The sequence below is a fragment of the Biomphalaria glabrata genome, chromosome 10, assembly GCF_947242115.1.
Source record: "Biomphalaria glabrata chromosome 10, xgBioGlab47.1, whole genome shotgun sequence".
Lineage (NCBI taxonomy): Eukaryota > Metazoa > Mollusca > Gastropoda > Planorbidae > Biomphalaria > Biomphalaria glabrata.
Window position 1 is genome coordinate 19208323 of NC_074720.1, and position 27330 is coordinate 19235652.

Here is a 27330-nt window from a genome sequence, read left to right on the forward strand (position 1 = left end):
ATTAATATTTCCTTTTACCTACTCCAACAGTCTGAACAAACACATTGGAACCTAAAATGGTGGACAATTTACAAATCTGTCTTCAATTGGTAGCAAAATAATGAATCTGACGGTACAGTTATTAATCGACTTTCAGTTACCAAATACTTTCAGTTAGCCGAATTCTTGTCCACTATCTTATTACTTTATCCATGAGTTCTTTACAAATAATTAAGTCAACTTCGTTTTCTTGTCCACTCAGGTTCCTTTCCTCTGTATCAGAGCTTTTCGAATTTATGCCATTCTCTATATCGGAGTCTACGTCCGTTTCTTTGTTAACTATCACATGTTCTAAGGAAATCTACATGAAGCTTAAAGCCATTGTTCTCTTCAATGACATCCTAACCAAGGCTTTCAGATTCATGTATTAATGTCTTCCTTTGCCTTGAATAGAATTAGCCCACATCGAGTTCTTTTATTTCCTTAAGGTCATACATATATTTACAACATTGTCAGTTCTGATCTATATCAAGTAGACCTACCATCTTTATCAAACAGTTTAGTAACATCAGGTCTATATCAAGTACCATCTATATCAGACACTTAAGTAACATCAAGTCTATATATCTAGTACCATCTGTTTAGTCTCAAATACTTAAATATCAGTTCTATCAAGTACCATCAGTATAGACTCAAAACACTTATATGATATCAGTTCTATCAAGTACCATCTGTATAGACTCAAAACACTTTAATGATATCAGTTCTATCTAGTACATATGTATAGCTTACAACAAACTTAAAAAAAAAAAACTACCTTGACCGAGTCGACAGATCTTGATTTATATCCCTTTTCAGACTTGTTTTCCTGAATTTTAAGTTTAGTTCTTTTTTTTTTTTCTAATGAACATGTGACTTGTATTCTGATAACTCAAGTTTTCTCAAAGTCTGACAAGTTTGTATGTAATCACAGATCTTTACACATTGTTACACAACTCGGTAGAAATACTGACATCTTAAAGCTTGACAAGTTTGTTTGTAATCACGGACCTTTCGACAGTGTTAAACAAGTCGGTAGAAATACTGACATCTCAAAGCATGTTTTCTTTGGCTACTAGGAGCTTTTCTATGCCTCATGTAGCAAGTGACAAATCTTTCTTTCCAGCTTTGGCTTTAGTTTGTAGCTTGCTCAATTCTTTCCTTTTCTTTGACAGCATCGTCACCCACACACCAGAGGCACCTATATTTTCTCTTCACTATATCTCTCGTATAGTTAAAAACTTATTAACTGATGATAACTTTGTCAAATCTTCTCTTCTCACAATGGAATATTTGGAAGAAAACTAACCTAATTACTGATGGATACGAAGTCCATATCTTCTATCATATGCATCCGTTTTAAGAAATAGATATCTGCAATTCTTATTTTCAACTTATCAGCGGTAAGCAGTCTGCTGAATAATTCCAATTCCGTCCTTGATCTTGCCTACCTATGCTTACCTTTTATTTATCTGGTTTGCATCGATTGCCATCATATCCCACAATTCACAGATCAGCTCCTTACATTCAAACACATTCAACCATCAAACGTCTGCTCATAACACCCGCAATCTTGTTTCCTATCTTTTTTCATCTTTCATCATGATATCAAGTGCTTATATGTGGTTGATACACTATATATGCAGCAAAATCCTATTTTTTTAGCACCATGTTTGTAAGTCTAGACACTTGTAGCCCTGTCTTCTGCCTGATAACCTGCTTAATCTGCTTTTATTGTGTAGCACTGGTTGTGAGATTTTAAAGTTTTATATTTGATTTTTACCAAAATAAAATTTCAACATTTCAGTTTTTTTTCTTTTAAAAATTCTGCAACTTAGTTACTTAAAAATTTGAGAAACAAGCTTCCCAATAGTTCAATATTAATTTACCATGAGTTGCAATATGCCTGTTTGCTTGTAAGCATTCACATAAAACTAGACTATTCACATGCATATTATTGACATTTATTAGACTTTTATTGCTAACTTCTAATATCTGTCTTACATGTAATGTTCTCTCTTTCTCTCTCTATCTTTATATATATATATAATATTTATTTATATGCTTTTAAATGCCATGTTTTCTTTTTATTAGTAAACATTGTTTTTCTATTTTTAATTAATACATTTACACTTCATTGATTTTACATGATTAAAAAAAGTGCATTTATCATTTACAATTGTTATTTAACAAATCTCAATGTGTTAACATACAAAATTTTTTCCCCTGAAAATAAAAATGTAGAGTATCAAAAATAAAATTCTCCCTCTCATTTATAAATACTTAAACTACTCTACTCAAATACTTCAACTATGCCACTATAGTCTGTAGTTCAAAGATGCACTGACAGGTAAGGTGTAAGAGTGATTCAACTGTCTCATTTATTCTTGCTTGGCACTCTTTGAACAGTTGCAATAGATACAATATTATTTTTAGAAAAAAACAACAAAAAAACAAAAAATGTTTTCCCCTAACCCTAAATAAGACTTGATAAATTACATTTTTGCTTTTTTGTATGACACATTTGCATTGAAATTCTATTTGGTTTCTAATGTTTATTAGTAGGCCCTTTTAAAGAAAAGGAGATGCTTTGAAATTGTTTTCAATTATCACAATTTTTTCTGGCATTTTTAACAGCTGGGAAATTGACTAATGCAAAACAACAAGTAAAAGAAGATTAGGCTTTTGATTGTTTTCAGGATTCATACTTAGTGGACTAATTGGTGGACTTAGAGGAGTTTTAGTTCCCATAAATGTTTTGACTTGTTTTCAACTTTAACCTTAAAGCCCATATGGTTTTGTATTTTTTTAAAGCGTTTTTGTCCCTTTCTTTTGTTTTCTTTTATCTTCAAGGGGGCACACAAAGTTTTCAAGTTGAGAAATTTCTTTTGGTTTAAATTTAAGGCAATAATTATAGAATAAATTTTGTTATAAGAATAAAAAAATTGTTTTGTTTGATAACAAATTTTATTAATTGTTGTAGCTTGGTATCACATATTTAAATTTTAAAAAAACTCTAATTAGGTTTAGAAGAAGTGAGACATGACTCTTACACTTTCTTGATTTTCTCTGGAAGTTCAAATTACTTTTAACATACATTTTTTTATTCAGTTGATTAAATTATTTTGATCTATTTTTCTCCTTTAAAAAAATATTATTAATTTGTTTATTCTCTCCACTTCTAGTCTTCAAATGTTATTAACATTGAGAGCCATTTGAAACCAAATTTATTTATCTTTGAATTATAATATTTTATTTTTTTATTACATAATCTGAAACTTTCTCTTTTCATTTTTTTTCAGTTCGTTTCCACTATGGCTGAATACAGTTTAACAACCTCTATGGTATCAGTTTTGTCTGTTGAAACTGTTTTAACCTCAATGCAACCACATCAGTCAGAGATAACCTTGTCTTATAATGATACAGACAGCTCCATCATCTCATGGAGTGCTAGTAAAGAGATACCATTGGAATCATCACATTTTCTGGAGTCATCATACATAAGTGATAGGGCATCCTCAAACATAAGTGATTTGACATCATACATAAGTGATATGGCATCCTACACAAGTGATATGACATCATACATAAGTGATAGGGCTTCCTCAAACATAAGTGATATGACATCATCATACATAAGTGATATGACATCATACACAAGTGATATGACATCATACACAAGTGATATGACATCATACACAAGTGATATGACACCATACATAAGTGATTGGGCATCCTCAAACATAAGTGATTGGGCATCCTCAAACATAAGTGATATGACATCATCATACATAAGTGATATGGCATCATACACAAGTGATATGACATCATACATAAGTGATATGACATCATACATAAGTGATATGACATCATCATATATAAGTGATATGACATCAGCATACATAAGTGATATGACATCATACACAACTGATATGACATCATACACAAGTAATATGACATCATACACAAGTGATATCATATCATACATAAGTGATAGGACATCCTCAAACATAAGTGATATGACATCAGCATACATAAGTGATATGACATCGCATACTTTCAATGATTTGTCATCATTAGTCTCATCACCTTTCCCAGAAGGCACAAGCGCTTTCACAGAATACATAACATTCCACATCTCAACTGACACAAGTTCTGTGACAATGTCTGACATCACACTATCTACATCACTGACATCTGATTACTTCAGCTCTTTGAATACTTCATCTGTCTCCTTGTACCCAACTGTTCAGGATTCATCCTATTATACCTTGTCAGAAGTATCTACTAGCAAGTCTTTGTTCCCTGACTTACTGACATCTAGCTTCACTATTCAATCAATTTGGCCTTCTGTCAATTGGACAGACACGTCAGTGGGCAGCATGTCTTCATCCTTAAGTGATATAACACTAACCTTCAGTAACAGTATATCAGTAAGTGGATTTGTTTTGATTTCTACTTAGACCTATTTTGTCTTTTTATGCAAATGTAATTTTTTTTTAGGGGTTTATAGAAAGTTCTATATGTCTCTATTGCAATAGCTTTAATCTTAATGCTAACAAAATCATTCTTAAAAAAAATGAAATTCCCTTCAAGACTTAAGATACCATACATAGGCATGCATGGCTTTTATGTGCTTACGGGGTTAAGCATAGGTCCTCCATGCCATTTGTTGTTTATGGCAGATAGTTCTCTTCACAGTCTCCTCCCAGCTGGTGCCCATGGACTTTTAGTCTTTCAACAAGGTGAGATGCCATGTTAAACATGGATGGCCTTTCTTTGGCTTTCCTCTGTTCAGATTCCAAGCTATGGATAACTTTGGTAAGGGCTTTGATCTTGTCTAAGGATATTTCCTGCAAATCTCAAAGTACTCTTGGTCACCAGTTCACTGAGGGGCAAGTACCAATGTGGGAAAGGATTTCTCTATTGGTGACATGGTCTTGGTAGGTTATTCCTAGGATTCTCATTCTCATCTGAGACACCTCTTTTCAACCTTTTTCAATGACTTCCACCTCTTGTACGTGGCCTTTGGGACAATGATTGTATTGTGGAGGTGGATCTTTGGGTTTTATGTCACCTAAATGTTAACATTGTCTGTTGACTTGAACATTGTTGGCTAGTGGCTAGACATATTGTCTTATTCTAGTGCTCTTAGCAATTTTATTTTTATTTATATTTTATTTGATATCATTTTCTTTTTAGGAATCCTTGAACTGGTCCATTTCTACTGGAGGATTTATTGAACCAACACTGACATATACAGATTCCATTAGTACCACAGAAGTAGTCATTCAGAATAGCTCTTCTTTGCTAATTGTCACCTCAGTTACATCAGAGTTCACATTGTCCCCAACAACTTTGTCCTCTGTTCTGCCCAGCTCATCTATTATACCAACTGTACCCCCAACCACAGGACCAACAGTGCCTAATATAGAGAACAGCAAGAACAAGACAGAATTTTGGGTTGTCACAAGTAAGTCTAGTTTTCATGATGGAGACCATTATAGAATATTACCAACATTTAATTTGTCTGGGTGACCTAAATTATATCTTTATATCTGTAAGTTCATAATGGTATACACATTTTTGAAAAATTTGATTCCTTCCTGTTTCAGTTGCATTTAAAATCCTTTTTTAGCATTTGTAATGGAAGAGTTTGTTTTTTTCAAACTTATGACTTGTTTATGATGCAATGTTAAATACTTATTCTTCTCAAAGACATCCATCATCTAAATTTTGTTATTCATTTGTATGTAGAGAGAGTGTTCAAAAATTTTAAACAAAAGCATTTGTGGTGTTTAAAGGGAGATAACACCTAGAATAAGATAAGAAAAACTGTAAAATGTGTTGCTTTCATTTTAAATGCTATTTTCTAAAAAAGGGGATGAAATTATTATTGAAAAAGTTATATTTATTCTATTACAGGTTCAGTACAAACAACAGTTGTCTAAATATTGGCTTCCCTTGTATTATGTAAATATGGTGGAGCTGCATTGATCCTTGTGTCATTGTTTAGAACCAAATCTCATTTCTTTTGGCTTCACAATCATTTGGACTTCATTGTCAAACATGCTAATTAAAAAAAAAATCAATCTTTGATTACTCATTTCACTATCTTCAAGAATAATCTTTAATGTCTTTTAAAAAATATTTCATGCTGTTTCCCTTGTTTCTTCTACCATCCATAATGCACATCTTATAAAATATAGCCACTATAATAGTGATTAGCCAAAACTGTTTTAGATAAATATATATATACTAATAATCTGCCTCATCTGGAGTTTGTGCATTTGTCTTGCACAATGCAATTGAAAACATTAGCATTTTATGTCAAATGTAAATACCAATTGTGGCACTTGTAAATTGTGCTTCCAGTAAATCAGAAGCACAAGAATTTTTTAGATTTTTTGGGGATGCAATTTTGAAAGAGAATTGAGTTCATGTCCCAGTGCTAAAATACACAATAACTGCAACCGTAGATATGTGGCTGTCTAGTTGTGTTAATCTGAGTTCAAAGTTGCTTCTATTCCCCTGCCATCTTGCTGAAAGTTTGAGCTTGAACAAAATAATGTTCATTTCTGAAGGAAAGTTCAAAATGTAATTAAAACATTCAAAATGGAATGTACTGGTATATCACTAATTTATAAACAAATTTTTTTAGTATTTAAAGATGAAGTAGTATCAATGTTAACAAATGTGATTCTATTCTAAGACGGATTTATTTGTCCTTATTGGAAGTTTGTTGTGATTACAGGGACTCTTTTTTTTGTCCATTAAAAACCCAACTGACACAGCACATAATTCATTGAATTCACTGGATTAGAAAAACATTATCTTATCTTTTCTTATATAATACAAACGTTACTTCAAAAAAGATGATTACTTCCTAAGCGTCATGCATTTAGTCATGCATATTAACCAATGACCTAAATTCTGCTAAGTCATTGTATTGAAATCAAGTATATTTCAAACTGTCTGTGAGCCATGATGTATATTTTTAAACTTTTTTTTTCTGTATCTGAGATATTGTTACAGGTTTCACAAATAAATTAAAATTTAATTTTGTGTATAGAGTTCAAAGTCAGACCAAGTGTTGATATACAGGCTAGAGAATTCAAGAATGGCTTAGAGAAAGGACTGGCCAATGCTTATGCTCTCTCAAAAATAAGAAACGAGGAGAAAATTAATGGCACTTATGTCCCTTTGAAAAAGAGAAAAAGAGCTTCAGTATCAGACATGGATAACACAGTTCAAGTTGAGGTAACTCTTTTTTTTTTTTTTTCACCTCAGAATGATTGCATTTGTATTTATTTACATTGTACATCAAATAAACAAACATATTGAAGTGTAAAGCCAAATACAGTTAATTAAAACATTAATTTGTTCTAAATTAGCTTAACCTTTACAGTTTAGGGACACATATAGTAAACATGTTGTTGCGGCCACTAGTGTGTCTAGCACAACAATGAAATAACTACCTTGGCTAGATTCCCAAACATCCTAAAATACACTGGCACGACATGGCCTAAATTGTGCTAATGTGCCTAAACTCAAACTTAAACCCTAAAATACATATTAATAATTTGCCTAAACCAGTTAGCTTCATGCAGGCGGTGCTTGTTATCATTGGCTTGCTACACATCTAGGAGAAGGAAATCTGAAACCTCTGTTGTCTTGCGAAAGGCTTTAGGAGTCAAGCTTGAAGAAAAATCAGAAGCCGTTACCCATAGGCAGTTTAAAGCACACATTGGTACACCCTGGCAAAACCTGCAACGTCGCTGATCCTCAACTGTATCAACACCTGCCGTTTGTTTGGACATACCAACTGTTTGTAGAGGAAGGAGCTGCTGTGTGGGCAATATTGTTCAGGCCATATCTAATGTCTAGGCTTTTCTATCATTTCTATGAGATCATTTATTGTTACATTGTGACTGAAGAAACCATATAATAAATATTAAGTAAAAGATAATGAAGAATGAAACATAGACCAAGTTTCAACCTGATTCTTAAAATAGCATCCCATAATTCACAAGCATTGAAAACTTGAGACTCCTTTGTTTGTAAGCAGTGTGACTTATCATTCAGATTTTCATTTAGAGCATTCTTTTATTGAAAATATTACATATGTTTATCTTTTTGGTCTGATCAGATTGTCTCCCTTACAAGACCTGACACATTGACAGTTGATGCCACCTATGTTGTCCAGGAAAATGGCCAAATAGTTCCAGCTCAGCAAGTTTCAGACCAACTAAATCTTTTGTCCAGTCAAGAGATGGCTATACAGACAGGTCAAGTGGTTACCCAGACTGCTCAACGTGAGCTATTTTTCATCTTGTATTAAATGTTTTGATAAATTACATTATTTTAACAGGGTTTTTCAAAATGCAAAGTCATTAGCTTTTGTTTTTGTAATCTTCAGTTTCCCACAGGTTATCATTACACTATGTCAAGCTTTTTGTTTCATTTGACTTATTGGGCCTGGTACAAGAGGAAACAAATATACTTGTGTTCCTAGCATTGTGTTGTTACAACATTAAAAATACTTCTTGAAGTAAGATCTGATCAATCTTGAGAGTGGTTTGACTTAAATAAAGCACATTTTAATTACATGTTCTGTCCTTGATTATCACCTTAAATAACTCCCATGTGCTTCCCCTTGAGTAACACACTTGGTAGCTCTCAGTGCTTTGAAATGTACTAAGGTACTAACTGTGTTTTAAGTACATGTAGTTTATATTTTGTTGGGAGATAAATTAACTATTTAATTCTTTGGCTACTTTAATTTTTCTTTTTTTTTTTATTCCTACTATCATCCTACTGATGCACTCTTTAGTCATGATGGCTTTCTTTATGCTTGCGAATCTCTGACTCTGAATGCAGAATCAGAGAGGAATATACTAGCCATGGAATTGAGATGTTACAGAAAGATTCATGGCATCACATACAAAAGTCTCATTACAAACATAGAAATATGAAACAGGATCACTATGGCAATTGGACCTCAGGATGACCTTCTGACCACTGTCCAAAGTACAAGAGTCTATGGCCATATAAAGTTTTTATGTAGGGAACAGTACCAACAAAAGGATGTTAAGGCAGACAGAGGAAGCCATGGGAGAACACTCTGAAGGAATGGATGAGCTTGTCTATATAAATGACTCTAACACTGGAAAAAGATGGAGAGGAAAGGAGAGAGAAGGTTGTCAGATCATATTTGGTGCCCCAACAGTCCTACATACTAAGGGACAGGGTGAAGATGAAGGACTATCATAATTTAAAAGATTAGATTTGATTTAAGTCAGTCATCTATTGTTTTTTTTAATCAATTCATTAGAGATTTTTTTAGGTGTAAATTTGAACCGGATAGGTTACTTATCAGGCTACTTCAACTCAGCTGAATAAATGCAGAAAAAGACCTGGCAGTACACTAATGCATAAACATTGTGTATATTTAGAGATTTTTATAGCTTTTCCCTTGGGCTCAATCATTGAAAATTTTGCTGGAGATGTCATTAAGATTTAAGCTGGAACCATAAAACATTAAATCTGATTATTTCTTTTACCATGGTTCTGTTAATTATTATACCAAAGCGGAATTTGTGAGGCCAAACAGAACAGAGAGTCCCATTCAGAAGGAAGTAGACTTACAAAGGATGGTTCATAAATATATTTTAACTGACTCACTGAAATCAAGGCAAGTGACAAACAATGGTCACTAAAGCATTCTATGTAGGATAACAAGATTAAAAAAAGAAACCAATTTTAAATGTCCAATCACCACTGGACAATATTAAATGTATTTCTGTGTTTGATGTTCACAGCCTACATAACAGCAGCCAGCAGTGAAGACAACACCAAGTGGATTATATTAGGAAGTGTGCTTGGTGGTGTGCTGGTCCTGGCTATTTTCTTCTTCATCTTATGCTGTTGCTGTGGGCGTTGCTGTCAAGCCAAAGGGAAAGACAACCAAGTAGCCATGGAGGCAGTGAAGGTAGTCTACATTTCTTTGGTTATCTCTCTTTGTTCCTCTTGCTGTCAATCAAAACAGTCTGGTAATGTATCCCACTAAAAGAACAACAATAAATAAACAATAGAATTATATGAAACTACATAGACATACATGACATAATTGTATTTAAAATGTGTCCTCCTATGTGTAAACATGATCCTTTTTATCAGACGAAGGCAGCATGTCAGCACAATAGTAGGCCTACAATAGCCACCAACCACATTGTAAAGATCTAAAGTATCTCTTCAAATCTCTTACATATAAGCCTTTTCACTTATTACCATATGAACTGAACATATTTTGTATTGGACCCACATAAGTTAGGGGACTTCTTGCTAAGATTAAACATTTGACTTGAACATTTTAATGACATTTAGAAAACTTTTGTGTCCTTTGTGTTGCCTACTACCTGGGACTAAATGTTTAGAAGACTTTTAATTTTTTTTGAACTAAATAAGCATGACAAATAGGTTACAGTGCGAAGAAAGATTTTTAAAATTCTTCTTTTTATCAATTGTTATGATGGTTTTATGACACTACGCCAATAGTTAAAGGCTATTTCTAGGCCTATAGGCCTACACATTACATATTTATAAATGCAGCACTAGATGCCAAATTTTAATAAGAGCAGATGGTGATTTTCTCTCAATAAAATTGTTGTCACTTTTGCTGCTTTTATATAATAGGTTTTGTGTATTTATCACTAATTCTTTCAGCACTTAGTTTCAAATTCGTATATATATGTCTAGTCCTACTAGACTTTTACAATAGAACAATGCACTAGTCCAGTAGAACACCACTATATCCTGTCTTTACTTTAATCAGTAATTGTATACATAAAAGGGAATTTTTAAGTTCTTAAGGAAGTTCTTTGTGAAGGCATTCAGTAAGTTCTTAGAAATTGTGTTTTCAAATAAGTACTTAGCTTCTCATCAGTGGAAATGTCATTTGGTCATTGTGTGGGCCACATGACCATTTTAACTGCTTGTCACAGTAAAAGATGACTTAAGCTCATGGACATTTTGAAAGGAACAACATATGGGCTTCACATGCTACATTTATATATATAGCTCCTCCTTGTGGTCGAAGATGTGCACATTTCTCATATCCTGTGGACTCGAAGATGACTGTAAAGTCCATACCTCGTTTTAAAAAGCCGGCCGCATACGTGGCATGGGTAGATTTGGTCAGTTGCAAATAGACCTGCTTCTTCTCTCAGCTTTTTGTTGGTTCGGCGACCTTTCACCCTGGCCACTCTTCTTGCTTCAAATCTCGAGACTCCGAGACTAACAGCTTCACCCCATGAGCGATCAAGAGCTAGTGCTTCCCAGCTGTGAAAGTCAATATCGCAATCCTTGAAGGAGCTCTTGAGAGTGTCTATATACCGCTTGTATTGACCTCACCTGGAGCGCTTTCCCGCACACATCTCCCCGTATAGAAGTCGTTTGGGAAGGCGATAGTCTGGCTACATGTCCTGCCCATCGACGTTGGGACCTTTTTACTGTCGCATTGATACTGTTCATGTTGGACAGCTCGATTTCTGTGTCTGGTATGTCTGGCCCTCTTAAAGAATGTCTGGTTCTGTGACAGATTTATTTGGAGGAGGTATCTTTCGCACAGAAAGCATTGGAGTTGGTATACGATACCGATGCAAGTTTATTCAACGCCCAAAGGCTCAAGGCAAGGACCAAGGTAAACTACAACTGCATCAGAGACCTGCTATTCGCAGATGACTGTGCCCTAAATGTTTCAAACGAAGAAGAGCCTGTCCCTCTTCGCCAACGCCTGCATAAACTTTGGCTTCACCATAAATGTAAAAAAGACAGAAGTGCTGCACCAACCTCCTCCAAATAAATCTGTCACAGGCTACAATTAGTCAACATGAATTATGGTGATACAAATCAATGAGTAACACAGGTAAACCAGCACAGCTGCTGATCTGGGGGTATTGGATTTCATGAGTAGCATACGTCTTGTGAAATCTCTGACTGCCATCAACCATTTAGTCTTCTGTTATCTTCAAAAGCTTATGTCACAATCCTAATATCACATAGGCCTAAATGCAAATCAAATATTGAGGGAAGCCAAAAATAAAAAGATTTAGCCCCACTCATAAAATATTTAGGCCCTACATATATTAACTACTGCTTTGAACAGTAAATGTAAATCAATAGTAGCACTAACGAAGTTAATGAACATAGTAGACCACGTAGGGCATTTCTTTGTCTTCATTTATTTTGATTCTATTATCATTACATTTTACTACATTGGCTTCTATTTATCTATTGTCTAATGGCTGTGATGGTTGTCGATTTGGATGGGTCAATACAGTATTACGCTAGCTTCCCGCTCGCCGTTTAGATGGAAGTTTAGAAAATAAAGATGTGGCTTCATCTTCTAGAAAGATCGCAAAATGTTCTAAGACAAAACAAATGCTAGACTAAGGTTATTGGCCTATGTATAGTGTAGTGTATAGTACCATCGCATTGACCAAATATAGTGTATAGTACCATTACATTGACCAAAATAATGTATAGTATCATCATATTGATCAAAAATAGTGTAGGCCTATGTATATAAGTACCAACACATTGACCAAACATAGTGCATAGTAGGCCTACCATTACATTGACCAAACGTAGTGTATAGTACCATGATACTACCATCACATTGACCAAAAATAGTGTTTAGTACCATTACATTGACTAAAAATAGTGTAAAAATAACTCAAATTAGGCTGAGAGGTCTATGGCGTGTTTTGAAAAGATTAGTGTATACTAATTTCAAGACTTAGCTGTATCAGTATAATGTTTATTTCTGAAGGAATATCTTCAACTTACTTTGGTTTTATTGGTTGTACAAAATTAGCCCTGTTAGTTAGGCCTACTAACTTAAGTCATACAGAACAAAACAGAGTACGTATGTCACGGGCGGCTTTACTCTTATGCAGGCCCTAGGGCTGGGCAAGAAAACATTCGGCGGCCAGACCGCCGCCTATGTCAGTTGGAATCTTAATCATAGCAAATAATGTGACCAGCAACTATAGAGGGGCTACACTTGTGCAGGAACACATTTTAAATATACCTATATTTCTAGGGTCGCCCAGGTTGAGTATGTAGACTATTATAAGTACGGTTACATTTCTACCGCGTATTTTGGCCATACTTAAAAGCAGACCAACTGCTTAGTCGGCGCAGAATTTGAACTTAATCCAGATCTTTAGTTGATTTTTTTATTTAAAGTTGACGCCGATCACTACTAACGTAACAAAATCAATGTTCGTACTGCAATCGTCTGGTGTTCTAAAAAAATCGATTAATCGATAATGTTAGAGAGTTTAGACTTGTTGAATGAGAACATTCGTGTGAACATGCTAGACACTCAGACAGTTTTAATTATTTATTATTGAAGATGCCAGAAACGTGACCAGAGTGTTATTCCCAATGTGAAAAATAATTTAATTATTGCTCAAATAAAATTGCGAATTAACATAAGCAGTTACTAAGACGAGTTATGTAAATAAATAAACCTACCGTGTTTACGTTACATTTCGTGTCTTCTGAATTATTGATTCGAATAATAAAAAGAAAAAAAGCTTTAAATCTATGTATAGATCTAAACAAATATACTATAGAGTCTAGATCTAGATCTTATAGAATAAAATAGATCTATAAATATATACTAGATCCTAAAAGTAGGGTTGATTTTAAAATGCGTGATCTAGAATCTATAATATAGATCTGTGTTATATCTAAAATCTAAATTATTCTAATCTTAGATTTTTAAAAATCTTGATCTACATTAGAGTATTAGTCTTATTAGAGTTCATTAGACTTGATTATATTTTTAGAGTTTCAGTTTAGTGTAGTTCTAGATAAGTTATTATAGATCTAAATCTAATTAAAGTAATTATATATCTATTATCTAGATTGATTTCTAGTCAATCACATTTAGTACACTTTTAATTACAATACTTATACTAGCTTGACTAGATTTCTAGATCATATCTAGTCTAGTAGGCCTTGTCTGTAGTCTAGTCAAATCTGTGTTTATATATATTTATATATCTGGGTCTATTTAGATTAGCAAAAGCATATAGAAATCTAGATCTATAGCTAGCTGATAGCTTTTACTTAAATTAGTGAGCCGGCGTGTTGACTGTTGATCTTACCTTTTTCTATATACTATAGTAGAGACTATAAGTCTAAATCTAGATTCTAGATATAGATATCTATGTGCACCTTGTTGCTCTAGAGCTTAGGATAACTTGTTAAATTCTTATGGAGCTAACTATCAGTGTCTGCTAAAAAAAATACTAAGAGTATGTAGAATAAGTTAAGTTAACTTTCACTTGCATCCCAATTAGATAGCTAGATCATGCCTAGAATTGATTCTACATATACATTTTCTACAATTGTGAATGACAATCATTATTAAAAGAACTTGAATAGTTGACAGTTTATATTGGACAAATAATGTCTTGCCGTGGAAATAAAACTGTTCAGGTGAAAGAGCAGTCTGTACCAGCCACTGCACCCTCTACAGCTGCTACCACTACTACCACATCTTCAACCTCAGCCACTAAAGTTAAAGAAACTACTGTCCTAGATAAAGAAACTAAACCATCACTGATGAAGTCATCAGAAGAGAATAAAGAAAATACCAGTTCTAAGAATAAACAGAAATCTGCAGGTCTGTGTGGAGGAAACAGAAATGAAGTCAGGCATGATGTCCTTACACCAGTCCCTCCTACACTAAATGTAGGAACTGTTGGAGGGCAGAAAGGAGTAGAGAATATAACTTCTACTGGTGACACTAGTAACAGTAAAAGGGCAGATGATACACACACACAAAAAGCTAAAGTCTCTGAAGTTTTGACAAAACAATCTAGCCAGACTGACAGAGCTGTAGATTTAAAAGCAAAACAATTGTATGATGGTAAAAAAGTTGAAGAAAGGAACCAGGTTGAAAAAGCAAAACTTGTCAAAACAAAGTCTGGTAAAGGTGGCAGTAAAAATGTTCAAGTCCAAGAAAAAAAAGTCACTTCGATTGAAAACAAACAAATTGTTCTAACCAATGATAAAATTACAAAATCTTTGGCAATTAAAAATGAACAGATCAATGAAAAACTTGTTGAAAAAAAAATGAAAGTAAGTGAACTGGAGACTGAAATAAAAGATACTCATCAGTCACCTTCTAAACAGAGTAGTATAAACTTTAAGAAAATTGATATAGATGGAAACCCTTCTACTTCCATTGTTAGCAGCGATCAAATCATAGAAAATGATAAGATACCAAGAAAAACCAAAGGTGGACTCTGTTGGTCCTCCTCAAGTGTAAATGTCAAAGACAGTGTCTCGCAGAAACGTATGAGTGTAGAGTCACAAAAAACTAATGAAAATACAGTTAAAGTAAATAGAGTTAATGCAGAAAAAAACATAAACACAGGAAAAGAAACTGATTTAAAGAAGAGGAAAGAAAAACAAAAGAAAGTTGTTGAAGAGATAACTGAATTTGAAGAAGATTGTGATTCAGAGAATCAATTGACAGAATCTCTTCATGAATCTTTACCTCTGTCTAGAAAAACTAAAGCGTCTACCAAGAAAAAGGACAGAAAGGCAAGATAGTAAATTTTAGTTTGAAATATTTATGTTGCATTCTAAAAGCAAACAAAAACACTTTTGTTTTACATATAGACATACTGAGGTCTAAGACCTACAATTTTGTCATAAAAAGTTACTAACATTTGATTGATTTTGACATAGTTTCTGATAGTTTGTGTTTTTATTTTTTATTATTATTATATATATTATTCTACTCTCTCACAGTTCAGATTCTTTTTTTTTTTGGTTTCATTTTAAGATTCAACATTTTACCAGAAAGTTGCACATCAATTTGTTATTTTTCGTTTAATAATGTTTCACTTATTTCAGACTTATGTTAGTGATGAGCCTGCTGCTAGAAGAAAGTCTTTTGCATTTGCATCTAAAAAAGGCAAATATTCTGTATCCACTGAGAAGGAAGATGATGATCCACTCTATGCATCTATAAAGCCAAGCATGAAAGCAAACAAGAAAAAGTAAGTCATGATTAAAAATATAGCTAATAGCTAAATATTTTCTTGATTAAACAGACTAGTTGATTTAAATTCATGTTTAGTAAATAGAAAATGTGATGTACGATGTAACTCAGTGTTCATATTAAAAAGTAGTTTTGGCTGTCATTTTGGCTACCCTTTTTTTTTTTCCATCATTCTAATTTAAGAGATGCCAGCAGTATGGTGATATTATTAAAGTGTTATTTTATTATAGTTATAATATATATAAAAATATATTTTTTTTAGGTCTCATCTTTTTGTTTTAAACAATATCATAACTATGTATGTTAATGTGTTTTCTTTTATTTTACTTAGTGCCTGCATGCAGTTAATAATTATCATTTTCAAATTTTTGTACATTAATACACAATACATTAATTATCTTGAATAAATAATCCACAGACTTTAAAATATTTTTAATTTTAATTCTGTGCTTAATTATCTCATGAAAATATTTTGTTTGCTCAGAACACTCCCTTTGTAATGTGTATTATTTACTTACTATATTGAATTTTTATTAATGTAATTTTTTTGTTTAGTTATGTTAACTAAATGATTTACTAATGTTTAGTTAATTAAATTAAAAAATTGTGCATTATTTTTTTTTAAATAGTGGCCTGAATGTTCTATGCTAAAAATGAAGTTGTATGGACTGATTAGTGTAATTAGCTGTTGTATATTTCAGGGCTGTAACACAACCAGCAGAAAACAACCAAGAAGAAACTGATATGGAAGAAAAACCTGGCAAAAAGATACGTCAAAATACACCTCAAAAGAAGAGAAGAAAGAAAGCTTTGGATACAAATGAAGGTAGACCCACATAACTCTTTATTATAGCACTACATTAGTAAAAAAAAGGTTAACATTTAATCCAGTAAGTTGCATAAGCCAGTGCATTATGCCTTTTAAATTATGTAAAAGCTGATAGTCTTCTAGTTATGTTTTTTGTTCAAATAAGATTTAAAGCTTCCTGACGGATGACATTTAGCAGTTTTCTTGACCTGCCTCATTAAACTTACATACATTTAAAATGGCAAGCAAAGACCTGAGCAGAAGCTCTTACAAGAGTTGATTTCACAAGCATTTCATCATGATGAAATTTTGTTTAGCAGGTATTGTCCACAGAATGACTGTCTCTTGCATTTCATGGTCAACTCATTGAAAGACAATGCTTGCAAAGTAGTCAGAGAAAATGATATAAGAACACTTCTACAGCATCTTAGAAAGCACTAGATATTCAGTATTATCTGTAGACTGCAGTCCAAGACACTGCCACCTTAGGACAGTGCCACCTTGTAGATATCAGAATATGGCATTACCAACTTCGAGGCTGCAATTTAGGACAGTTCCACATTGTATACATCAGAATATGGCATTACCATCTGTAAGACAGCATGGAAACCTACTCCCAGATAACCCCTTCCCCCACTGGTCCACAAAAGAGATTGGTCCATAGCACACTGAAAAGAGATTGGTCCATAGCACACTGAAAAGAGATTGGTCCATAGCTCACTGAGCATGTTATAAACATAGAAGTTGCATTATACAAAAGTAACTAAAAAATAAACAAAATTAAAGATACAAATGTTATTTTCAGGATAAAGAACAAAAAATGTCTGCACTATTTCCACTAATTTATAAATAAGTTAATTTTCCACCCCCCATCATTCTTTTTATTTGTTTTGTTTCTCATTTGAAATGAGCCACCCTTTTGACTTGGTTGTCATCCTTTATGTCATGTACATTGCTGACATTGTTTTACAGAGTTACGATCTGTTTATGAAAGTCAAATGGCCAGCCTGCAGACCAAAACATTCTCCAGTGAAGAATATACACTCACCTCCCAACCCACTGTAGAGGTAAGCAACTTTTCAATATGTCTTTAATCTTATTTAAAACCAAAGTAGATTGAGTTCTGTACATATATATAATTTTTTTTTGGTGCTACTTACAAACAGGAAGAAGGTGATCTGCTTGAAAATGCAGAAGAAGAAAGAAAGAAAAACAAACAGAGGCTGAGAGAGAAGAAGAAATCTGAGCAAGGAGCTCTGTCTCACCCTGCCAACTTAACCACCAATGTTTATGAGAGTGCCCAGCGTGAGATTGATAAAGTTTTGGGTCCTAGACTTTCTCATGATAGCGAAGATGGTCATGAGAAAAAGTAAGTCAGACAACTCAAGACACACTCCTTTATTTACTGTTAACTGAACCTTTATTTATCTAATGTATCTAGTGCATTTAAGCTCTACCTAAGATATAAGGAGGCAAATGAATAAGTGAGCAAGGTAAAATATTGATGATGTTTTTCAAGGTAATAACAGATGTGAGATGATGACAATAAACATCTTGACTATCAGGGTTCACTTTCGCTGTCTTCATGTTCCTACAGGGTTCACTATCTTGCCACCAGCACTTAGTCACAGTATGTGCCACTCTCTATGACAAAGGTTCACTATCTGGCCATCAGCACTGAGTCACAGTCTGTGCCACTCTCTATGACAAAAGGTTCACTATCTGACCACCAGCACAGAGTCACAGTCTGTGCCACTCTCTATGACAAAAGGTTCACTATCTGACCACCAACACATAGTCACAGTCTGTGCCACTCTCTATGACAAAGGTTCTCTATCTGACCACCAGCACAGAGTCACAGTCTGTGTTGCTCTCTATCTTCTGATTGTCTTAAGAACCGTAGTCTACATAAACTGACTCACCTTGCTAGACCATCCGCAGGCAATGTTCCCTTCTACAACTATTACCCAATTTGTTTCTCCTTTCACTCAGCCAGAATGAACTGCCTTTCCTTGCTTATCTCAATATCTGTCCATCACCAGTGTTGAATAGTGCATTGGTGTGCACCGTATTGGTCAGTGCAGGAGCAGATTTATAACGTTATATGTATATATATATATATTGAAAACAAATGATATTATTTAAAACAAAAATAAATTGTTCTATAAATATAGACAAGAGAAAAAGAGGAAAAAGAAAGCAAAGAAGGGTAAAGAGGTAAGTCTTTAAACTATGAAATGTATGTAAAGTAACATAAGTCTGTGATCCCTTAGTAATAAATGATTCTAAGTCATTCCCTTAGCCAGAAATGAAGGTTGGCTATGGTTTACACAACTATGTTTGTATTTACTAGTGTGCTCAAATTTAAGATCTAAATTTAAATTTAAGATTTCTACATCAGCTTAGTTCTAATAGCTGTCTGGAGCTACAAACCTACGACCAACAGAAATACAACAGATTTCATTTCAATTGAAAGTAAAAAGAAATAAAAGCAAGGAACCCAAACATTTTTTTTAGAAATCATAAAGAATATAAGAAATTTGAACACAGAAAAAAAAAGATTATTATGATAAATAATTATTTTTTTTTTGCCATTAAATTTTTTTTCACTATTTTTTTCTCAAAATCACACTAGCAACTTTGTTTTCTGTTGTTGCTTTGTGTCACATGAGCTATTCTATGTAATAAATAAACTATTGCTATCAATATCAGTTTTTTTGTCAGCAGTAGTGGTGTAGGCTTTAACACACAATCTACAAAGCACTTGTAGTGCTGTTAAAGTATCTTAGTGATAATCAACCCAATCCATTGTGCACAACTCATTAACACCCTTTCTGAACATCACCAGGGAAAAAACTTGTTCAATACCTTTTCAATTATGGATTAATGTGTACTTCCAGAATGAAGCCTTTGTTCCAGATGAGCCAAAGGGGGAGACATTGGAGGAAGCAAGGGAGAGAATGCATAAACTGCTGGATGATGCTTTCTCTTTGATTTCTCACAGCAAATCAAGTATTAGGTAAGAGTTTCTAAATCTGTCTTTGTTAATAAAATGAAACGGCAATGTTGATGAAGATAAATATAAAACAACAAAGAATTGATAAATAAAGTTTGTATTTTAAATAGCTCTAAGACAATTGAAATTTATTATATTCCATTATTCAAGAATATTGCCAATGAACTGGTGATTAGTTAATATTAACCTATCTCAAAATGTAATAGAAAAAAAAGTTCATTGATTGTAAACAAATTGTTGCTTGTCTTTTGTTGCTGCTAGATCAACAACATCCTCGACCTGGAGAATTCGAAGGTGTCTTGTAGACATTTATTTTGTTTCTCTTTGTGTCACCAATGTGAAGTGATGTCACAATAACAAAACTATACATAAAAACTTTTAGTGTTCTACACCATTCAATTAGCACAAGTAAATGTTCTCACCTTGGTCTCTCACATAGCATGCATTTCATTCAGTTATAAAACTGTATACAACAGTTTTAGCATCTTTCCAGAAATCCCTTTTTTCCCCTTGTCATGTATTTTTTTCCTCTTTTATTTTATATCTCATCACCCTAAACTGTGTAGCTATTATTTTGTTTTGTTTTACTAATACTGATGCCCATTTAATGACAGGTTTTTATCAAACTAGTGTTTTTTTTATTCTTGAAACACACAATGACTTGATATACTTTATTTGTTGTTTCAATGTTGCTTTGGTTATTTAATGAATTCAGAAATATGCATCAAAGGTTATTTTTTAATGATGTGAATCTTTTTTGTGTCTGACATAAATGAACTTAAAAATCTTTTATTTGCATTACATTTCACTTTCTGTTCCCATGGTGATTACTTTCTTGTTATTTCCATAGCAACAAAGTTCAACCAGTTGACAGCAGTGATGCATACAGCAGTTCAACATCAAAATACAACACACCCAGGTCATTACAAATTTTAGCATTGTTCTTTATTATCAGAGTTTTGAGTTCTCACTTGGTTGTACAAATTGCGCCCTGGACTATCTTTCAGACTTATTGATGGTCCTGGGTTCATTATGTATAACATCATTTATGCTTCATTTTAACTATCTGTTGAAAGTGTCCATAAAATGCAAAAAATAACATTTATATCATCTATATATAAACATATAAATTGTCTCCTCTTTAAACTATTTCATTTAAAATTATGTCTTCTGTACTTCACAAAATAAAAAAAGTAGAAAGAGTTTTTTCTTTCTGGGCATGGGAGCAGATATGATGTAATGATGTTATGCATAATGTGACTAAAAAGATAAAGTTCTATTTACTTATAATTGAAAATTGTATTCACAAGTAAAGTAAAAAAATTTCATATCAGTGTAGTAATTGATATCAGATTTTTTTTTATATTAGTCAAGACTTTCATAGTTGTTGTTTTAAACTTCTCATAAAACTAATCACAATATTTATTTGTTATTATTATTTATTTTTTTTTTGCATTTTTTGAAATTTTAAGGGACTTCCTTATCTTTAGAAACATATATGTCAGTGCATTCACAGCTATTTTCAGTTCAGACATTTGTCATTCTTTAGAATATCATGTGAAATTTTATTTTTTAGCAATTTCTATTTTATGTGACTTATAAACACACAGTGAATCCTCAAAACTTTACATTTGAGTATGTGTAGGCCCCTACTTATTCCTTATGAATCTTAACTACTGAGTCCCTAAAAATCTCATGGTTTCAGACATAATTTTTGTGAACATTTCTTATAGTATTGTTATCTTTGATTTGTCACTAACCTAATTGACTAAATGAAAGTATATATTGTTATCTTTGATTTTGTCACTAACCTAATTGACTAAATGAAAGTATCTTTGAGATGTTTTCACTCTTTCTACTTTTCTTTTATCTTATTTATCACCTAATTATCTCATTTTGACAGCTAAGACTTTGTGGTTAGCAGATAGAACTGAGATAATTAGCTAGAAAATAAATATTTAATAGACTTCTGGCTGAGTGGAGAGAACCGTTAGGAAGAGACAGAAGGAATTGATTTCTATTTAACCATCTTTCTCTATGGTTGAGAATAACAGTAAACTAATAGATGTCTGGCTGGGGGATTGAAGGAATCTGTGCTGTATTTCTCCTCTGTCTCAGATTTTAGTTGCTATCTATTCAGTTGTTTTTTATTACAATTTTTTCTTGTTTAATGGACATCCATTCTCAACACCCGTAGAGTCTTTGAAACAGAGTGTGTCCCATAAAACATTTAAGGAAGAATTTAACACATATTAGTTATCTGTATTAAATATGTGTGTAGCATTAAACAGATCTTTTACTATACATGGATGTTAATTAATGATTACGTACTCAATAAATGATGTAATTACATTATTTAAAAACTGACTAAACAGAAGTAAACATTACTCTGTTTCTGTTCCACCAGGCAAGACCATTCAGTGCAAGCAGATCTTGATTCTTCAGCATCTGAAGGTAAACAGTCTTCTTATATCTTACAAAATACAGACATTCTTCAAATAAGAAGAGGATGACAGTTATTGTGAAGTCATAAAAATAATTTACAGCCTGAAGCTCATACCACATGATAAGGCAGCCATTATTTCACACTTGACAAAGTTATAAAATTTTATTGAATAGTTTTAGCATATTTTTTTAAAACCTTTTTTTGTTTTGTCAGTTTTTTTTTGTTTGTACTTATATTTAATGTCATAGTAACCTAAATAATATATTTTTATTTGTATTGTTTTGCTAGCTTAAATCTACTGGTTTATTCAATTTTTTTTTTATTTCTTATTATTATTTTAATATTTGTGATTGAATGTTTGCATTTATTATTAATAACATCTGTCAAATATCATAATGAAATACTGGCTCAAATACATTTTGGTCTACCAAAGAGACACATACTGCTCTGAATTATGAAACTTATTATTACTCTATCATTAAGCAATATATTTCTATATGATTGATATACTTATTGCTCTACCAATGAGACTAATATTGTTTTTAGTAGTGTAAATGAACATTATAACTAAACTGACTTTCATAGCCAATTATTTATTTCTTGTATCAGAAAAGAAACACACTCCTATAAATGTCCAGCGCACACATGAGCCGTATGACAGCAGTGGATTGATTACCTGGAGCCCTTACAGAGCCTCAGATGAAATTGCCACCATTTCCTTACCTAGCACTCAGGTTTGTTAACCCTACCAGCCCTGAGCCCCTGAAACAAACTGTCCCTTATGCTCTCCTACCAGCCCTGAGCCCCTGAAACAAACTGTCCCTTATGCCCTCCTACCAGCCCTGAGCCCCTGAAACAAACTGTCCCTTATGCCCTCCTACCAGCCCTGAGCCCCTGAAACAAACTTTCCCTTATGCCCTCCTACCAGCCCTGAGCCCCTGAAACAAACTGGCCCTTATGCCCTCCTACCAGCCCTGAGCCCCTGAAACAAACTGGCCCTTATGCCCTCCTACCAGCCCTGAGCCCCTGAAACAAACTGGCCCTTATGCCCTCCTACCAGCCCTGAGCCCCTGAAACAAACTGGCCCTTATGCCCTATCTCCTGTGGGTCACGCTTCTCTTTACTTACTTTCTTTGAAACTCTAGATCTAATCAAAAACACATTTTTTTTCTTATCAATCAATCTCTCACAGTATCATTCAGTGAAAGTAAAAACATTATTCTTTATGAAGTTTTTACTTCTAATAGTCTAAAACAACTAAAATATTAATTAACTTTAGGATAAATATAGGCCTAGACCTACCTTATACATGCCTGGTTCATGTTTATTGAAAATTATTTCAATTATTATTTATTGGCACAACCATTTTCATAGCTAAACTTTGGTTAGTGTCATTTTTGATGGTTTCGTTTGTATTAACCATAATTTAGCTTAGAAAAACATTTCAGGTTTCATACCATCATCTAATTTCCTTTCATTGTGTTTTTATCTAATTAGAGACATATTACTTCTGGGACATAATGCAGAGTGGCATGAACAGCTGGGCTACACAACTGTGGGGACATGAGCTTTTCAAAATATGATGGAGACTAGAAGTTTTGTTATATAACATATTTAACTTGAGCTGAGTTATCCTTGATGAAGGCCTATAAGCAGCATAGAAAACTTCTCCCACATACCTACAAAAGAAATGGGGCCTGAGTGCACTGAGCAAGCTATAACAGCATGGAGATGCACTATACAAAAATAATGATGATAATAATAATTGAATAACTTTTAAACAGTTATTTTTTGTGCTGTATTAGCATGCTTGCCCCAAGACACCTGAGTAAATACCACATTGACTAGATGAGGGATTGTCTAAATGAAGTCAAAGTGAGCCAGTATAACTTTGTGCTTCTTGGTTCTAAGCCAAGTCTTAAGATATAAATGTCTAAAGGAGTTTTCATTTAAGTCATCACACCTCTGTTTTATTTTTTTCTAAGTAGTATTTTTTATATAGTAAACATTTTCTTAATTTATAAAGAATATTATATTTAACCTTTTAATTACTGACACATTTATTTTTTGTTTTAGACAAATTTGAGCAGTCAGCCACCTCAGCAAGAAAAACTAACAACATCAACGTTTGTTGAAACTGCTCCATCGAGAAAAAACTCTTATTTAGCTACAGAACCCGGCAAACCAATTGTTATCAAAACAAAGAACTTTGAGGACAGCTTGCCACCACCTGGACCCCAGAAACATAAGGGTTTTAATGGAAACCCTGCGCAGCATAGTTCTGACATAAGAACAAGACAGGAAACATTTCAGAACCCAGTCTATGAAAACACTTTACCATTAAGAACAATGGAGACCTACTCTGAGCCTTACCATGGTTTGGCCTCTTACCAGGACCTGCCTGTATCTCATTTGGCTGGTAAGGTCAGCAATGGAAGACCTCATGTAAGGCAAAGTGCCTGGCAGGAGGAGAGAAGTAAGCTGGCTGATATGGCGCCTCTGTCTTTAAATGCCAGCCCCAGAGACGTTATTGATGTGCGCAGCCACACAGGCCCACAGCATGGGGAGAAGAAACATTTTGATGAAGTAGATGTGATTACAGAGAGCCTACGTCCTGGAGCCTCACCACAGCCTTTGATTAACAGCCTTCGGGATGAGCTTCAAAGCTTGTCCAGTAAGAGACAGACTGGGCCCACTAAACACACAAACCAGTCAGGAGATAGCGAGACAAAAAGGCTCAAAGACTATTTACCAAGCCAGCTAAATACATCTCAAGCAGAGAGTGAGTCCAGTTGGGGCTCAATGCATAGAAACACTAGTAAGGTGTAGAAAGGGCAGACATATCTCTATGTAGGTGACCATGTTTATTGGATGGGTCTTTAAGTTTTAAAAACAAATATATTGTGTAACATCTCTTTACAACTTTTTTTTTGATTAATTAGGCCTATGCTTCTTTATTTTGAAGATTTTTTTTATTTAACTTGATTAATATTTTACATGTTAAAACTTACAGCTTTTATAAATGCTGTTTGTATTGTTATAAACTCAAGTGCCTTAATCATTGTCAATGTGTTTTCAGTTTTACATAATAAATGATCATCTAAATTAGACTTTTTTTTGTCTTTTATAAAAAAACAACTTTATGAAGTATAATTTTTAATTTGAAATTAAGTTTTGTCTGGGATAAAATGTTTTTTAATAAAATAACTTACAATGAATTATTAGGAACAATTCAGAAAATTTTTAGACTAAATCAATTTTTTTTTCTTCTATTTAACTTCTTAAAGCCTTAAAGTGTTTTCACTCCTGTTCATGTTATTCAACTCAACCGTCCATAACATTAAACGTCTGCTATCATTTCAGCAACGACTGCTGTATATTTTATTTAACATATCAATATTTCTATCTACAAAGACTTTATTCAAGATGCAGTGGTGACATGCAATTAGTGTTTCAATGTGAATGCTAGATCTATTATTATTAATTAGCTTAAACTAGAAAGTAGGGAGCTATTTTTTCTGTTGTATCAATTTTCCTGTTCAAGTTTTCAATAAAACCTTTCATTACAAAATAAGCATAATAAGTTTTGAATAAAGGTTTTAATAATAGTAAACAAACAAACAAGAATTTTAGCTCTTATATTAGCTGTAGTTCTAAGTGGAAAAAAGTTCAAAAGAGATATAGCATTAATAGTTTTGGTTTCCCATTGTGTTAAATATCTGGATTTGAATATTTATAATACTGTACAAAAGAAATTGAAAATCACAGTTTATTGACTATTTGTGACTGACTGTTAAAGACTGGAGTACCTGATGGTTTGTTATCTCCTCAATGCTATAAATGTCAATGAGCCTAAAGCTAGAGAGCCAATGTAGTAGATCCATGAAAATAGCCATGTTTTATACAAAGGAAAACCATTTCTTTATTATGTCTATGCTTATATTATATCTTTTATGTTCTCAATATGAGTTTTTGAAAACTGTAAAGGAAATTCTCTAAGTAACTCATTCTTTAAAATACTATGTACTGTTTTAAATAATGTTGATCTTGGCAAAATAATCAGAGACCAGTTTATCTTTGACCAAATGTGTATGTTTTGCCTAAATGTGATTATGTGTCATAATCTAGCAACCATTTTGTTTTGGTCAATCTGGAGACGAAGTGACACACATTTATTATGAAGGAAACGAAACAAAGTGTCTCACTTTTCAGATTAAGTGTCACCTAAATGTTTCACTGTTGTAAAAAAACACAAGAATTCTGATCTAAAGGACTGAGTGATCATTGTACTTCTTCTCATATGTATTCTTCAGTTTGTATGTAACTCAGAACATCCTTTAGTATGAAACAGATTTAGTTACACAAAGCCTCTGTGTTATTAATAATTTTATCTGACCACATTACCCACACTTACATTATTTTGATATATTCTAAGTACTTACATTTTTAATATTTTTTTCTAAAATAAAGTTTGTTTTTAATAATTCTGATATGAAAAGAAAGTATCTTTTAGATTTGGTATATGCACTGCAACTAAAATTTCATTTTGAAATGGGCTTTCATTCACATCTCAGCATTGCCTTGACTATTGTCACATTTCTACTTTTTGACAAACTATGACTATTTCACATTCCATTTAGCATTGAGTTAGAAATATCAGTTATGTACACATTTTTTTCTTAATTGTTTAGTCCAATGTTAATATCAAGCAGTTAGAAACTTAGTCTGATTATTGAAGCTATACATAATGCATCTGATGATCCAGTTCTCAGGATGCAATTCCATTAGAGATCAAAGTTTTTAATCTAATTCACCCATCGCAAATCAGAGGTCTGTAATCAGTGAGTGAAATTACATGCACACTGAGAGTTTGTTGACCACATAAAATCCTTTTTTTTTTTTGCCTAATAAATTGATTAACTTAAGTCACTAATTGCAAAAAAAAAGTGACT

The 27330-nt window shown here is 33.1% G+C and overlaps 1 protein-coding gene across 2 annotated transcripts in view; it reads left to right on the forward strand.

Annotated features, from left to right (window-relative positions):
* The window catches only part of LOC106072222 (mucin-2-like), a 76490-nt gene extending 49210 nt beyond the window's left edge, over positions 1–27280 (forward strand). For both annotated transcript variants that reach the window (XM_056044713.1, XM_056044714.1), the window contains exons 5-19: positions 3321–4451; positions 5221–5491; positions 7091–7278; positions 8168–8333; positions 9840–10009; positions 15961–16106; positions 16810–16934; positions 17889–17983; positions 18083–18285; positions 19091–19133; positions 19817–19935; positions 20783–20851; positions 22340–22386; positions 22988–23112; positions 24455–27280. In XM_056044713.1, the coding sequence (XP_055900688.1) occupies positions 3321–4451; positions 5221–5491; positions 7091–7278; positions 8168–8333; positions 9840–10009; positions 15961–16106; positions 16810–16934; positions 17889–17983; positions 18083–18285; positions 19091–19133; positions 19817–19935; positions 20783–20851; positions 22340–22386; positions 22988–23112; positions 24455–25207 (3651 nt within the window). In that variant the 3' untranslated portion in view covers positions 25208–27280. The remainder of the gene's footprint in view (positions 1–3320; positions 4452–5220; positions 5492–7090; positions 7279–8167; positions 8334–9839; positions 10010–15960; positions 16107–16809; positions 16935–17888; positions 17984–18082; positions 18286–19090; positions 19134–19816; positions 19936–20782; positions 20852–22339; positions 22387–22987; positions 23113–24454) is intronic.
* Positions 27281–27330: the final 50 nt, after the last annotated feature.